This window comes from Cydia strobilella, chromosome 9 (genome assembly GCF_947568885.1).
Source record: "Cydia strobilella chromosome 9, ilCydStro3.1, whole genome shotgun sequence".
In the NCBI taxonomy this organism is placed as follows: domain Eukaryota; kingdom Metazoa; phylum Arthropoda; class Insecta; order Lepidoptera; family Tortricidae; genus Cydia; species Cydia strobilella.
In genome coordinates, this window is record NC_086049.1 from 7,145,782 (window position 1) to 7,161,847 (window position 16,066).

At 35.7% G+C, this 16,066-nt stretch overlaps 2 protein-coding genes across 2 annotated transcripts; one reads left to right on the forward strand and one right to left on the reverse strand.

The window, feature by feature from the left end:
• Positions 1–2,289: 2,289 nt before the first annotated feature.
• On the reverse strand, positions 2,290–4,864 carry LOC134744148 (DCN1-like protein 3). The gene is made up of 3 exons (XM_063677852.1): positions 4,601–4,864; positions 4,276–4,512; positions 2,290–4,036 (listed from the first exon to the last, which is right to left on the reverse strand). Exons 2-3 carry the CDS (start codon positions 4,346–4,348, stop codon positions 3,126–3,128), a joined length of 984 nt encoding a protein of 327 aa, XP_063533922.1. The 5' UTR covers positions 4,349–4,512; positions 4,601–4,864; the 3' UTR covers positions 2,290–3,125.
• A 1,930-nt stretch (positions 4,865–6,794) lies between these two features.
• Positions 6,795–14,847, forward strand: LOC134744149 (uncharacterized). The gene is made up of 3 exons (XM_063677853.1): positions 6,795–7,168; positions 13,489–13,704; positions 14,003–14,847. Exons 1-3 carry the CDS (start codon positions 6,886–6,888, stop codon positions 14,140–14,142), a joined length of 639 nt encoding a protein of 212 aa, XP_063533923.1. The 5' UTR covers positions 6,795–6,885; the 3' UTR covers positions 14,143–14,847.
• Positions 14,848–16,066: the final 1,219 nt, after the last annotated feature.

The following is a 16,066-nucleotide window of genomic DNA, read 5'->3' on the forward strand; positions in this document are numbered from 1 at the left end:
TTTTTAATTACTTACAAATCATTAAATAATTTCACGGTTTAGATTCACTTGTTTTAGTCACTCGCGCGACATGTTTCGGAGAGCCTAGGTCTCCTAATTATTTAATGTTAGTATGTCTCACAACAGTTTAAATTCGATTACTTACAAATCATATTTAATACATACAATAATACTATATCTTAATAACTTTGTCCTTCGACCTGCTTAGTTTTACACCTCTTTTTCTTAACTCCCCTTACTGACATGATTGTTGAACCGTATAACTCATATTTACGATATAATCCGGTATATTATAAAAAGTTCACAAAATAATGATAATCGTATATGGACTAATCAACACATGCTAAGATGTATACAGTCATACCAGATGTGTATGTAGACATGCATGAAAATAGCTGTGTTAAGCAAACCCACAAATTTGAATTATTTTTATTATTTTACAAATCTACAATACCTAACTTGTTCGGATTAAAAGATTTTCATCAATTTTTTGGGCAAAACTCCTGACTCCCATTATATACAAATAATAGTTTTACGATTTCCTTAAGAAAAACTCGTAACTCCATATTTTCTGGGTTCAGATAACATTTTTTATTGAATAAATGTGTACAATCATTAGTAAAAAAAAATTGTATTTTGTGCTATAAAGTTTAAATAAATACATAAATAAATCTGACGGCTTCATTTGAGTTAACATTTTGTAAAAAAAACACTAAGCGTCTGCATAAAAAAATCGACAATGAAGTTTTTTGTGCCTCCTGTAAAATTTGGTCAGGTTGAGTTACGAGGTTTGCGACTTTAGCCGACGATATTAACATTAAATCGAGACTTAAACTCGATATTTAGTTTCATAGTTATTATTTATGTTTAAGTCAAATCAAAAAGGTTGGCAATATATGAAATGGGGAAATTCCGGCACATGACGATTTTGTCCGTTTCGCAATTGACGGATTTGTCTGCTCGATCATTTTGTTAATACGAATATTTAACCACCCATAGTTTCTCACAAACAGCTTATAATTGAAAATTGATAAAACTACCAGCAAGCATGCATATCGAACTATATAATAAACCTACTTACTAAGCCGTAACTTACATTTTCTCATCGCACTGTCACGAAACACAGCAGCATACTACACTCGCGTTCGAGCTCGGAGCGCAACTAAACTTTGAAAGCGGTTTTTTATCCATTCACTGGCTAGACAGTGCCAACTGTTTTTGACTGCGGGTATTAAATTTTCTCGCTGTTTTACCGGTCGAGTCAGTAAGTGTGTACTGTTGTTTGTATAGCCGCAAACGCCGTTTGACGGAAATGCCCCGTTGACGGAAATGACCGCATTGACCTTACAAGTGCAAAAACTAAATAAGTTAAGGAGAAATTAACGTTTGGATGAAATTTATCTTATTAATTGTAATTTGAATTAATTATATGAACGAACAAACAAATCAATCAAAATCAGACTATTTTTGCTCACTTTAAGGCAGTCAGGCAGGCAGGAACACTAATCGACATATCATTATTTATTACAAACTCTATATTTATATTGTTTTTATTAGTTTTGAACTTCAGTTTTGGTGGTAATTACGAAGAAAAAAAATCCCACCTTTTACCAGTGGTAACAAGTGAATAAAAATCCCAACCACCAACTCGGTTTGGTGGTAACTACTGTCATTTTCTTTCCCAGTAGTTACCATTGGTAAAAGTTGGGGAAAAAAATTCCCGGTAGCTACCACTGGTAACTAGTGGGAATTTCTATTAGTGAGAAGGATCAAGCCCGTTTACAAGGATATTTTAGCGTTCTACTTAAATGGTTCAAATTTATGTGAGTAACACCTTTTTGTTATCAACTTAAGTACTGACCTGTATGTAAATGTGGGCGGTCGGTCAACCTGCATTAAGTACCCAAACGTGTTATCTCCGAATTGCCTTTTCATTTCTCATGCTCTGAAAGTGATGGGTCGTTGTTGTTAACATGGATGGAAAATTGTTTAACCGGGATTTGTTGTACAATTTCCATTCTGATATTGAATATATCATGTGCGGCGCGTTATCGTGAATCTTGTCCAAATGCACGAAGGTTGATTTTGGACTTTAGCCACGCGTGTCAGTTGACGTCTTTGGCGGTCAAAAAGTTATTCAGCCGTAAGGAAGACTTGCTATTGCATTGCTTGCTGAGCAGTAATGCCAGACCAAAAAGCTGATTGAAATTTTGTTATGTGCCTTTATATCACTTTTTTACGACTTATACGAGCGATAGGGAGGCAGATAACGAGATTTCGATTTTCGCGGTAAGCCCTCAGATATTCTTAATAACGCTCGACAAACAAGTGGGTAGTCAAGAATCTAGAAAGGAAAAACTTAATTTGTATTTAAATATTTTTTACTTGATACACTAACTAAAATATTAAAGATGGAATTTCTGCAGCAAGACAATAATTATTACTTACAGGGACCTTTTCGCTACCTCATGCCAGGAAATTTGTTTGTGCAATGATTTGTCTGACATTCAATGGCGTTAGAAATGGACAAAATGTAAGTAATAAAGACTAGCTCTGCAGGCAATGTGGACCATCTGAAGCTACAATGAGTGAGGGACCTTAGAACATTTACCGTTTTTGGTATTTCCCTCAAATAATAAAATTCCAAGCTGGAATATCTTTACAAAACTTTTACACTATGTACTTGAAAATTAACCAAAACTATTATTTACAAATATAGCAATATATTTACAAATAATGTTTTTTTCTTATAGCCAGGTACCAAAATAAAAGAGATGCGTAATATTTGACACAAAAACTTTGCAGTTGACTGATCACTAGATACCTTATCATTTCCAGGAACTGATAATTCTAAATAAATTTATAATAAATTAATGCATATAGAGCCATAATGACCTCATGTGTTTATAACTCACCAATAAAAAAATATCTATTTTTAATACAAAAACAAGACATTCTGAAAATACATCAGTGGTTTACTACGTACAGATAGTACAGATCCAAACTGCATGATAATAATCCATTCACAAAAATTTATGTATTAACCAATACAGGATATATCAGTCTCTTCAATATCAATATTTTTTTATTAAGTACTTATACTATATTTTGGCAAATGTAGGAATTCAATCCTGTATTTTGATGTCATTCTTTGTGACATTTTGATTGACTTGATCATTTTCATGTTCCACAAAGTCATCAAAGAGACTTGGCCAAGCCTCTGTGTCATCATAGCTGCTGAGATCATCACCCACAAATTCACAAAAGTTCAAGAACATGTACCATGTGTCCTTGGGGATTCCTCTGACGTGAGTGTTCTTTTCTAAATAACTAAGCCAACAATCAAGTATAGGTGGCTCGTTGTTTGTGAAAACTAACCTCCACAGCAAAATAGCTATATCTGATGGTAATATTCTTTGACCAGTGCTAACATCCAACCCAAATTTAAATGTAAATCTATACAAGTCTTTAAACTGCTCAGATTCTCTATTCAGCTCACTTATTACCTCATTTAATTTATGTTGTATGCCTTTAATAGAGTCCGTCTTCATATTCTTTAACCCTTGTATGAATTCTGTTTTTGTGAACCTACACATTTGACTAGCATTTAATTTCCAAGCAAGTACAAGGACCTTAAAATCATCTGGATTCAATTGTAAGTCATTACAAAGATTTTCAATGCCTTCAGCAAGGATGGCATCTTCCAATGAGTCCTTGTATTGATCAAACAACTGATTTATCTTACATTCCGAGACACGAGGTTCACTTGATGCCAGTGAGGACATTGTTCTCGGAATGGATGGTAACTTTTGGTAGAAAGGTTTAGGAACCTGGTCAGTATATGACTTCTGTGAGTTTACCATTTCTGTTGAACATGTTTCACCAAAGGTATTTATTATGTTATCATTATTCATGTTACTAGCATAGCGGCAATTGTTCACAATGTTGTCATTGTCAGGCAGTAGTGGCACTTCTTGTAAATAATCAGTAATAGTAACAGCAGGCACCTGGTGGGAAGCTACAATCTCTGTCATATCTGCAATGTAAAACACAAATGTTTTTAAAAATGGATCTAATGTTGTAATGTACAAGCTTTCTAAAGATAAATAATTTGCAAATAGATTTAAATGTACACACATACAAAAATGTACGCCGATTGATAGCTTGGCTGACTCTACATGGATAAAATTAGTTATGCAATTTAATTTTGTTACATTTTATTTCCAGGGATAATCATATCAATTTAAACTAATAAGTAAGAGCAAGAGTATTTACCATCTTTACTTCTATTGGAGGCTGTGACATTAGCATTAGCTTGATTTTCGAAACAGCTGAGACAATGGCCCATTGGACAATTTGTGGAATAGTTTCTTTACAGATATAAAACACTCATTGAAGTCACGAACGGTCCAAGTACACTTACGAAATTTTGTATCAAGAATACTATAAAACATAATGACAATCCGACTCGTGAAGTGTTTTCGACAAAAACCTGTAGTTATGTTAATATACCTAAAAGAAACAAAAAAAAAGAATTAGAACGGACTAGATCACAACACGTAAAATGTAAATCAAATGTAATGTAAGATTAAATACTTACCCGTATTATAACACGGATTCATTCCTTTAGTATGTCCAATGATATGACTGGACATGACATACACCAAAACATTGTCAGCGTATTGGAAATATAGTCCAATCCACTCTATTTAATCTTGAGCCTTTACTTTAGAACACAAATTAGTAATGTTTGTAGCCCAAGCTAGCGATTATTCTCCTCATTACTGGGTAACACGAGATAATTCATTTGATTTCAGTCAAAATAACTATATAATATTTGCACAGTTATCAACTTATCAATGCAGGTGGCAACAATCAGATCAGAGTAATCAGACTATAGACTATTCAGACTTCTTCTAGTGGCAGTGGCGCCCTCCCTCGCTTTTCGTAGGATGCTATGGATGCTATGGTAGGTTGGTAGGATGGTATTCCATATTCCATCTGTCCAATATCTTAGTCCAATGCTTGTTCTGATTGGTTCTGGTCCAATGTGTATTTCCATCTCACATTTTGCTTGACGTGACGTGAGACGCAATACAAAAACCTATTTGAGATCAGTTTTTGAACGTCGAAACAAGGCCGAAAATAAAAGAATATTAAACTAATTCCCGGTTTAAACTTTATAAGTGCCTATGGGGCACGAGAGCTTAAAAAGCGTCGCGTTAAAACCCGACGTTGGCGCTTTTTTACCGTTTCTAATATTTGTGTTCATATGAACGCTTAAAAATCACTTGTGATTCGTCCTCCCTTCCTTGTGGACGTGTAGTAATAAAAACGCTTCATTTTTAAGTACTATATGGTAAAGATTTAACATAGAGTAATGTCCGAGACTAGACTTCTAGAATTAACAATTCGGGATCGAACTCCCACATAGTTATTTTCTTAAAAATGGACGGCAAAGTCGACGTTGCCGGTTAAAAAGTAGGTCGCGAAGTGCGTAGTTTATGGTCAGTCAAAAATTAAAAAGTTAAAAACATTGCAGTCTCGATTTCGGGACTGCAATGTTGCATACAAATTCCATTATTTGTCGAGTTCCAAACTTTTTAAAAGTTGAAGTGGCCATATCAAATGAAGGCATAGGTCCATTAAACAGCCAAACAGATGATCAGTACTTATTATTATAATGTTGGTACTGCGACTATTTAGCTGTCTCAAATAGGTTGGCGTATTTTCGGCAGAAAAATACACTTCGTTTTTAAATTAAAAAAAATCAAAAGGCGGCAAAGCAAATCTTATCAATTGTTTTTACTTTTTCCTGTGAAAATATATACGTAAGAACGTTGCTTCTGTAAAATATTTCTATTATATTTGTATTTATTGCGCCATTATTGAGAAGAGCACTATATATGACTCGGCAGGAAGGCTACTTGCTGGCTTCGGATTCAATTAAACGGACTCCCAAGGTCGTCCGTTTAAAACGAATCCTCAGCCAGCAAGTAGCTACTTCCGAGCCTCGACAATAATGTACTATTATTACGAATTCGGCACAGCCATGATGATTGACACCAAAGATTGACACTTGACAACTAACTGACAGCAGCGCCGGGGCTTTTTTAACGCTTGTGAGAACAGAGGGGCCACCGCGAAAATCGAAGTTCGCAAATCGTGGGCAGTCTCTGTCTCTCTAATTACGCCTTAATTGGAGTAAAAGAGAAAAATGCCCGCAATTTGCGAATTTCGGTTTTCGCGGTAGCCCCGCAGATACACGGAGTTCCTTATGCTCAATTCAATTAACGGTCAACGCTCAACGCCGAAAATCGAACAATGCTCGATAAAAAGCGCCGCGCTTAAAAACCGCCCTCGTGTGAACAGATACATGGCTGTCCATTTGTGTCATTCAAACGCTTTTTTAACGCGCGTTGTAAAAGCTCTCGTGCATATGGGGCCTGCAGTAGAGGCTTTTAATAAGCTCTCCACACGTCACGATAATCCCATGTGATTTGGGATGTATACCTGTGGTTAAGGCGTATGGCACACTGCACACGTCGTTCCGATATTTGAGCGAGACAACGCTATGCGCGTATAACGCGTATTATATTTTATATCAACATTCCGCCCGCTCACACGTCGAAGCGACGTGCGAATCCATAGTAATGTATTGCAAATCGCATGCTATTATCGACATTATCGTCGGTGACACATGCCATTTGTTGCAAGGGCTGTAGAAGCTTAAATGCCATTTTGTGCGCAAAAATACATCTCTCTATTGTCAAGAAGATTTTTTTATAGCGTTTGAAATTTTGAACCAAATAGTCGGTTATTAAGACTATCATTGTTAGTGCTATTTTTTCTTATTTGTAAAAGTTCAGCATAGAATTTGTAAACATGAGTGTAATCGACGAAACATGGGACTTCAAAATAGATATTAAACAAATTGATGAACAGTTATTCTGTGAGTTCAAATCTGATGAGGGAGATTTATCTAAACAAATTGCGAACCAGTTAGGTTTCCAAACACAGAACCTAAATTACTCTGTAAGTTCAGCTAAGAACAGTGACGACGAATTAAGGGTGATAACTGAAAAAAACAAACAATTGGTACACGATATTAAATCCAAAGTTGAAGAATACGAGCAACAACAGGTGGAATACAGCAAATTTAAGTCAGGTTTGTATTTTAGTAACAAATATTGTTACAATCTCTGTAATTCGTGCATAATGCACTAAATTTTTTTTTATAAAAATTGCACACGTTAAGAGAATAGGACTCGCGTTCCAAGGGTTCCGTACATTACACAATTTAAACTACGTATTTTTTATGTGAAACGTGAATGAAATGTCTAAAAACCCGTAGGGGTCGAATCAAAAACTAAGTAACTAAGTCCAACTCACGCTTGACTGCACATTTCTAATAGGTTTTCCTGTGATCTATAGGTAAAGATCTATTTTGAGTATTTTTTTCAAAAAATATATATTTAAGATTCTCACAATGAGCTCTTTCATTTGATATGTAACACAATGTAGTTTGAAAAACTTTATTTTTTAATTTTCTAATTTACCCCCCAAAAGTGGCCCCCGTGTTTAAAATTCATTTGTTTACATTACATGTCCGTCTATGGGTCACAAACCTACATATGTATACCAAATTTTAACTTTATTGGGCCAGTAGTTTTGGAGAAAATAGGCTGTGACAGACGGACAGACAGACGCACGAGTGATCCTATAAGGGTTCCGTTTTTTCCTTTTGAGGTACGGAACCCTAAAAATCATGTAATACACATGCCTGCAGTAAGACTCAAAGCCCTAACACGCTCACGCGATTTTATAGAAAATGTGAGGGCCTACCACGAACACCAAAGTTCGCGAATTGCGGGGACCTTTCTCTGTCACTCTAATTACGCCTTAATTCACGGTGAGTAACGGCTTTTGACAGGTCAAGTTCTAGAGGTCTAAGTTTGCCAGTAAACAAATTCTTGCAGGTTTTTATTTTATTTAATTCAAACAATCAAATCATACAAAAAGGTAATCCGCCACATGCTTTGTCAAAACACAAACGTAATCCGCACAAGCATCATCATGACCTTAATTCTACATTAACACTAGATGTAGATGTAGTGTAGGGACGCCCGGTCGGAAGCAGGCGGGCTATCGATCACGTGTCGCGTTCATTCAGCCCAGTTCCCTGAAGTTGGAGCTGCAGGTTACTGTCCCAGCGGCATTCCCATACTATTCTCCTCAAATCTTCTTGTTTTCCTGCAGAACAGAAGGATATCTTTAAGTTCGACGTCCTTTAGTTCATTCTCTTCCAGCGTGTCTACCGAATGTATTATATCGGGATGCCGCATACATAATACATACTGCTAGTAAGTAAAAGCTAGTCTCCAACTTACCACAATGTGGACAGGACGCGTCTCTACTAATTTCCATTATCTTAAGGTGTCTATTGAGAGTGTTATGACCTATAATGATACCTGTCAATAATCTTAGACTGCTCTTACCTAGTTTCAAATGATACCTGGTTCTCCTGTGATCTATACCTTTAATCATCATCTTCGACTGTCTGCATCCAGCCTCTTTCTTCCCATACTCTCTGTGCTTTTATCTATTTTACCTTCTCTATGACTCCCTTCGTGACATCCGCTGAAATGGGCAGAGCCGGTTCCGGACCTATATATCCCATCTCCGCCCCTATCCTCGCCAGCTCGTCCGCTTTCTCATTTCCCGTTACTCCCTGGTGTCCTGATACCCATGCCACCGTAACGCTTTTTTGCTTGCTTATCGAGATAAGCTCCTCTCGACATTCTCGCCACCAGAGAGGAGGTAACAGATATTTTCTTTAGTGCCTTCAGTGCTGCTTGGCTATCTGTGTATATTACAACATCACCCTCTTGCTGTACACTCTCTTTTACTATACGTGCGCAGTGCGCTATAGCACATACCTCTGCTTGGAACACGCTAGCATATCTACCCAGTGGTATTGATACTTTCTCTCCCAGTTTAGGGATCACTATGCCCGCTCCTGCTAGTTTCGTCGAGCTTCTTCTTAAGTACATTAACACTAATACAAATCATAATTTCTGCAACAAGCTTCGTCAAAAACAACCATAAAGTAATGGCTTATAATGACCGGGATATAGACCGTGATTACCTTGTGCATGGTTTTTGAGCTCCCGATATTTTGACTAGGGCTCCCGGTATCCGTGTTACACGCCGATACGAATACCCGTGTTCTTAAGCCCGGCGGTACTAAGAACCCGGTTTACACGGAACCGCCGGGATTCGAAAACGTTTCGAAGGAACGTTCCCAAGAAACGTATCTCAGACACGTATCTCCGTTTACACGGGTACTTAAGACCGTTCCGAACGGGTCCAAATACTCCGAACCAGTTTGAGCCAATGTACAATGGTAACAAGGTCCACTATTATTATGTTGACTTCAGATGAATTCGTTTGTCGTACGATTTTTAAAGTGAAGCTTTTATTCTATCGCCCCAATTTATTAAGTAAAGATTAAAACCGCGATTTTAATACCGTAAATCGAATTAATTTCCGATTTTTTTTAGTTAAATGCCAACAATCCGAAAAAAGTTTCACTTGCATCGTGGTTTCATAAAACCGCACAATTACTTTTTTTTTTAATTGTTTTTAACCGTATTGATAAAACATAGGTACTGAGCCATCTTCCTAATCTTGCTATGTTTAATAGTAGGTATACATACTTTTTATTTTAAACTATTTATATCGTTTAATAAAACCGATTGCTTCTAAGCTAATTACAAAAATTTGATATCGATCATAGTTTTTTTTTATAATTACATAATGGTATAGTATTTTCGTTAATAATAGGTGTGCAGACAGAATACAATATTAATTAAAAATAACAGTTTAATTATTTCGTGGTTATTTTTATCTCGGATCTATTACTGCTTTGCAAAAACAACAAACCTGCCAACGGCGCAAAAAATTTATTAGTAGGTTCACAAAAGCGGGATTATCGAGTAATTTTACCCAAGAACCATAAAAACCTTGGATACTACCTTGGATAACTTGCGATAATATTGCTAATTACATTAAGATAGATCTTTAAATTGGTAATCATTCATAATTCACTTTGGTCACTTTCGCACTAGCGTTCAGGTAATAAACTTAAATGCGCACGTTGCCGACCGGTGGTCCATCCATCCATTGTTTTCCAATATCCTTTTGTTTGTCATCGTCGAAAACATGTAGGTTCCCAAACTATTATCACAAGTGTCACCGCCAATTACAAGCTTTATGTCGTTGTAATAAGGTCAAAACATCTGCACACGAAAATGTTTTCAATTGTTTTGTAGCTGCACCGCACTAAAAGCGTTTTACTGTGGTAAGAGGTACCTAAAGTAAAAACAATTAGAATTTATTGAGAAGGTGCAATTTTATCAAGTTGATTTAAAGTGTTTATTAATAACTATAGCGACCCGCCCCGGCTTCGCATGGAGAGTCAAGCATAATAAAATACATTCTGTAACAAGTATTCACTTCGGAAGCCTAATAATACTAAGAGTTCAATGTCCATTTATCTGTCACCACTCACTAGGCTGTATCTCATGAACCGTGATATTGTGATATATATAAACAAAGACAGTTGAAATTTTTACAGATGTATTTGTACGGAACCTTCGGTGGGTGAGTCCGACTCGCACTTGTCCGGTTTTTTTTAGAAGTTAATAATGGGTTAATTATTCTTAAAATATAGACAGACAGCCATGGCGCACTTTTTTGTAGACCAATGAAAAAGAGACAAGTCCACCATACATTGATATCAAATAGATTGGGCAGCGTTTTCGATTAAGCCAGCGTGATTTTTTCTAACTTCATTAGCAAACATCGTCATATTTCTACCAATTTAAACAAAACCTTAACAAAATATACACATAAACATTCCCAAAGAAAAACTTCATTCATAGGTGAGGTCTGGTTATCGCGAACATACAGACAGACATACGGATCCGGGGACTTTGTTTTATAAGGTTTACCTACATTATATGACAAGAAATACAATTTCATATCATGTTCTCAAATTAAACTTAAAATAAAGAAGCAAGTTAAAATTGTATTTTTTTATAAATACTTACTTAATGCCAATTTCGAACATTAGTTTGACTTCCTGCCTACATACTGAACTCGATGGTTCTAATATTTTTTTTTAAATAGGTACTAGCAGGTTTTTATATTATATTGCTAACCCGCAACGTAAAAAAAAGTAGCTATTTAAAGTGCTATATAATATACTATACTTTGATAAGAAGCGTGAATACTCTTAATACCTATTGCAAGCAAAAAATACATGCTCAAGAAAGGAGTTTCTAAACCGTTTATTGAATTTCCACTCTATGACCCACGGAACAAGGTTAAATATGACAGAAACTCGTCATGAATCTTTTGTCTATTCATTTGTAGCTGGCGTTCGTTCCTTCGCTACTATCGTCAAGGACGTGTCCGGAGCCACGGATAAATAAGATACGTATCTTCGAATATCCGTTTATCCGTGTACACGGGTCTTAACTACACGTTTCTTAATTAAACGTGTGGAACGGGCCAGAAAACCGTTTACGTATTATTCGGAAACGGGTATTCGAAACGTGTAAACGAAACACGGATTCGACCGCGAGCCCTAATTTTGACGCAGTTACATGCATCTTGTTCTTGTCTTGTCACGCGACAATGGGTGACTGCGTCGAAATATCGGGAGCTCAAAAACGATACAAAAGGTAATCACGGTCTATATCCCGGTCAATATAAGAAGTGAAACTAACCGTGAATCATTCAAAACTCTTTTATCATAAACTAATGCCCATCCCCACCCTGCACCAAGCCTGGCCCAAAATAGTGGAAGCCGCTCGACCCTAATTTCAAAGAAAAACGGCAAATTGATGTACAGGTTAGCCGTTTGGCACACGCATACTAGAGGTCAAAACAAAAATTACCCTTAGGAGGGGAGTGCTGAAACATTTATTTTTTTGTATGGAAAAAAATTTTTTTTTTTTCAAATACCTATCGTGTGTGTTATCATACGAAAGGGCTTTCTCAATTCAATTCAATTTATTTGTATCAGACATAATTAGTCCGTAGAAATGTTAGTTACAAGCAAAACTTATTTTCTACGTTAGTGACTTACAGACTACTTAAAATATGTTATATACTTGACTCCATGTGAATGGAATTCCAGTGCCGCCAGACTGCACTTGCCGGGCACTATGACACCAGATTCAGGAGACTGTTGGTACTCTCCTGCACGCGGCGCATCAGGGAAGCGGTTCTCTTGCGTATTATTGATATAAAGCTGTCCACGCGTGCCTCGGCGAACATACCTGATGCGCTACAAACCGTGGTAGCCCCAACAGTAACCTGAATCCGTTGTTATACTGGACGCGCAGAGCATTAAATGTTTTCATAGTATAGTCAGTCCACAGGCTGCACGTGTAAAAGGTTTGACAAAACGACTTAAATAATGTAGTTTTGACATCCCCATTACACCGTGCAAACCTACGGGCCAACATATTACAGCGAACGGTCAATGCTCTGCGCTCCCTTTCCATGTCCATGTCGTCCTTGAGGTTTTTGAGGCAATTCTAAAAATATACCCCATCATTACATTTCAGCCATTAAATTAAAACAAAAATAATTTTCAAAAAATACCTAGTTTGGACTCCTCCAGATACGATGTGGCAGATTTTTTTTGTACATTATACCACAAATGATACGTGATATCCTAATATCCAACCCCAAGAAAGCAATTTTGAAAATAACAACTATCAATTTTTTACAAATTAATAATAATAATAATAAAATGCTTTATTGTGCACACTACATGAAAAAAAAGATACAGACATTGAGAAAAGACATTGAATTAACATTTTTTTTTTTTTCAATTTTCCAAAGTCAGTTATACGAAGAAATACGAAGTCATTTTACGATTAATATGTACCGTATCTGCAGTACAGTTCGCTGGAGGAGTCCAAACTAGGTATGTTTTGAAAATTATTTTTGTTTTTATTTAAAAAAAAATGGCTGAAATGTATTGATGTGGTATATTTTTAGAATAGCCTTAAAAACCCCTTTCGTATGATACCACACACGATAGGTTTTTGAAAAAAAAAATATTATTTTCCATACAACAAAATAAATGTTTCAGCACTCCCCTCCTAAGGGAAATTTTTTTAGGAACTGCGGGTCAAAAATTTTGTTTTGACCTCTAGTATGCGTGTGCCAAACCGCTAACCTGTACATCGATTTGCGGTTCTTTTATGCAAACGGTTTACACTAAAAGTTCCAATTATGCTTGCAGCATTCCCACGCTGTATGGCGATGGAAACTTGTTAGACCAGCCAAGATCCAGAGCGGGGATTATTACCTCTCTCCCTTAAACGCCTGCCCAACTCCCTAACCTATCCCTATTCTATCTTTTGCTGACCTGATCTCAATTTGATGATTTACCTTATATTTCAGAGCAAAAATTACTTACAATGGAAATCAAGGATACCCATGAAGCATTTTTAATGGCAAAAAAGTATTACAAGAAATTTTTAAAAATTTACTTTACCATTGAATTAAGGAATGATGGGAAAGATGGGATATTTCTACAGTTCTTCACTGAAGCAAAGAAAGAATCAAAAGGAAATTCAGTTTATTTGTTGAGGGACTCAAAAACGAAACATTATGAAGGTGAGAAATAGAAATAGAAATGTTTATTTGCCAGAATACGTTACAATCACTTTTCTATGGAAATAAAATTCATCTTTCAATCCAAACTTAGACCTTAGACCCATGAAGGGTTAACTTTTTGTTGCTTTCACAGTACACCAATCTTTTATGTCAGGGAGTGGACACACAACCATTTGACACTCACCCTAGGGAGTGCAGTTGTGCACACCAGATTGTTTGGCTGAAGTAAAAAGTTTACATATGATATCGCTAACCCAAAGCTGCTATTCCCAATTATTTACTTGAAACAACATTTCAGTGTTGGAGATAACACCAGGGCAAGAGATTTGTAAAGAAGTTCAACAGAAACTTCAAGCTACGAATGATGTGCCTGGTGCTCTTTGCTACATCAGACAACATTTCATGAAAATTAAGAAAGGAAAAAAGGTACATTCATAGAAATCACTACATTATTCAGACCTGCTTTAATATATATTTTAAGTAGCCGAATGGATATTAATTGAGAAATATTACTTTGTCAGCTTTTTTCACTAAATATTTTGACTCATATTAAACTTATTAGTTTAAGTAATATGTGGTATTTTCTATAAAAAGGAACCTTATTGTCGATGGCGCTTACGCCATTATTGATTATGCTCCGATGTGAATACAATGCCGCGCGACGCTGTGGCGTAAGCGCCATCGACAATAAAGTCCCTTTTCATAGAAAATGCCCCATATTCACTCCTGTCTTTGGATTCAAGAAGTAAAAGTATTATATCTATCTTTTGCCTAGATGACAACAGGTATAACTGGAAAATAATGCAAATATGTTTATAAATTGAAAAATATTCATTTATTTATTAGGTATCAACAAACATGGAGATAAAATAAATAAATTTAGCTGCTGCTTGCTTTGTAACATTGTATGATATAATTAATATTCACTATTGATTCCTTAGATATAAGTAGAGGTTATAAATAACAGGAGGATGCATGTTGCACCCCTTTGCACACTCCATGGAACACCTCATGAAAGACAGATAAACATCTTTCTTTTGCGACATGACATGAACTTGTGTGTTCAGTTTTAGCTATGGCACAGATTGAGATTGTAATTCTTTACTGCTATATTTTGTAAATAAATGAATACTTGCATATGAATATATTTTACTTTTTTTAACATGAGATCTTCCCAACTGAAGTAGTATAAACATCAAAAAACATTTTAAGTCAAAGTATTTAAAATATTATTTCATATGGGTAACAATATTTGGCTCGCATTTCAATTGCTAATTTGTGTCATCATATATGTGCCTTATTTTTATTTACTATTCAACAGATAATCTGTTTAAATTAAGCCTTAGACCTATAGAGCCGGTGTAGCTTTATTTGACGTTCATAAGCGCATTGTAATATGCCTACTTGAATAATAAACTATCTTTATCTTATCTTTATGATATGAAAAAAAAAAACAGAAAATTTATTTAAACTGATAAATAAATACTGAAAGTCAAACCAGTTATACCGAATATTACGTTAATCATGTATAAAAGCAAGTAGATGAGATGAAGATGATCATAATAAATAATTACGTTTAATGGAATTATAATAACTGTTGGCCCCTATACAATACTGGTATAACAATGTAATTATAAGAAATATGCACTGAGCTGATGCTTTAAAATGAATGCGGACAGAGACGCAGAGGCCACATAATAATATAATGGTCAAATCAAAAGCAATTATAATAATTATTTAAATACAGGGTGGCCAACTTGGAGGTATACAACTTTTTTGCCGCCATTTTGTTTTGGCGGTAAATATGACAGTTGTTGCATGAAATTTACTTTGTGTAGATACAGCAAATTTGTTATGGAGCATTTTACGACGGAACAACGTGTTTTAATTATTAAAACGTTTTACTCAACCCAATCATGTATTGCGGAAACTCTTAAGAAAATTGTGGCCAATTTTTGGTAGAAATCACTTACCTTCGACGCTAACAATAGGTCGTTTAGTGAATAAATTTGAGCAGTATGGCATCGTAATAGATAAAGCAGTTCCTCATCGTGTCAGCAATTAAAACAAAATATTCGAGACACAGTCACTGAGATAAGGTCACAGGGAATGTGTGAAAATGTGATGAAAAACGCGAAGAAAAGGGTTCACATCTGCCATTCTGCTAGAGGTGGACATTTGTATGACATTATTTTCCATGCTTCCAACTGCCGACCCTAAATATTTTATTATATTTCATAGAATAAAATTACAAAACTAAAGTGTATACCTGTTATTTGGCTACCCTGTACTTTCGACCTAATACTTGCAAAACTTGCATACACTCGAAAAATTACCGTATCTCTGCAAGTCAAATAAAAAA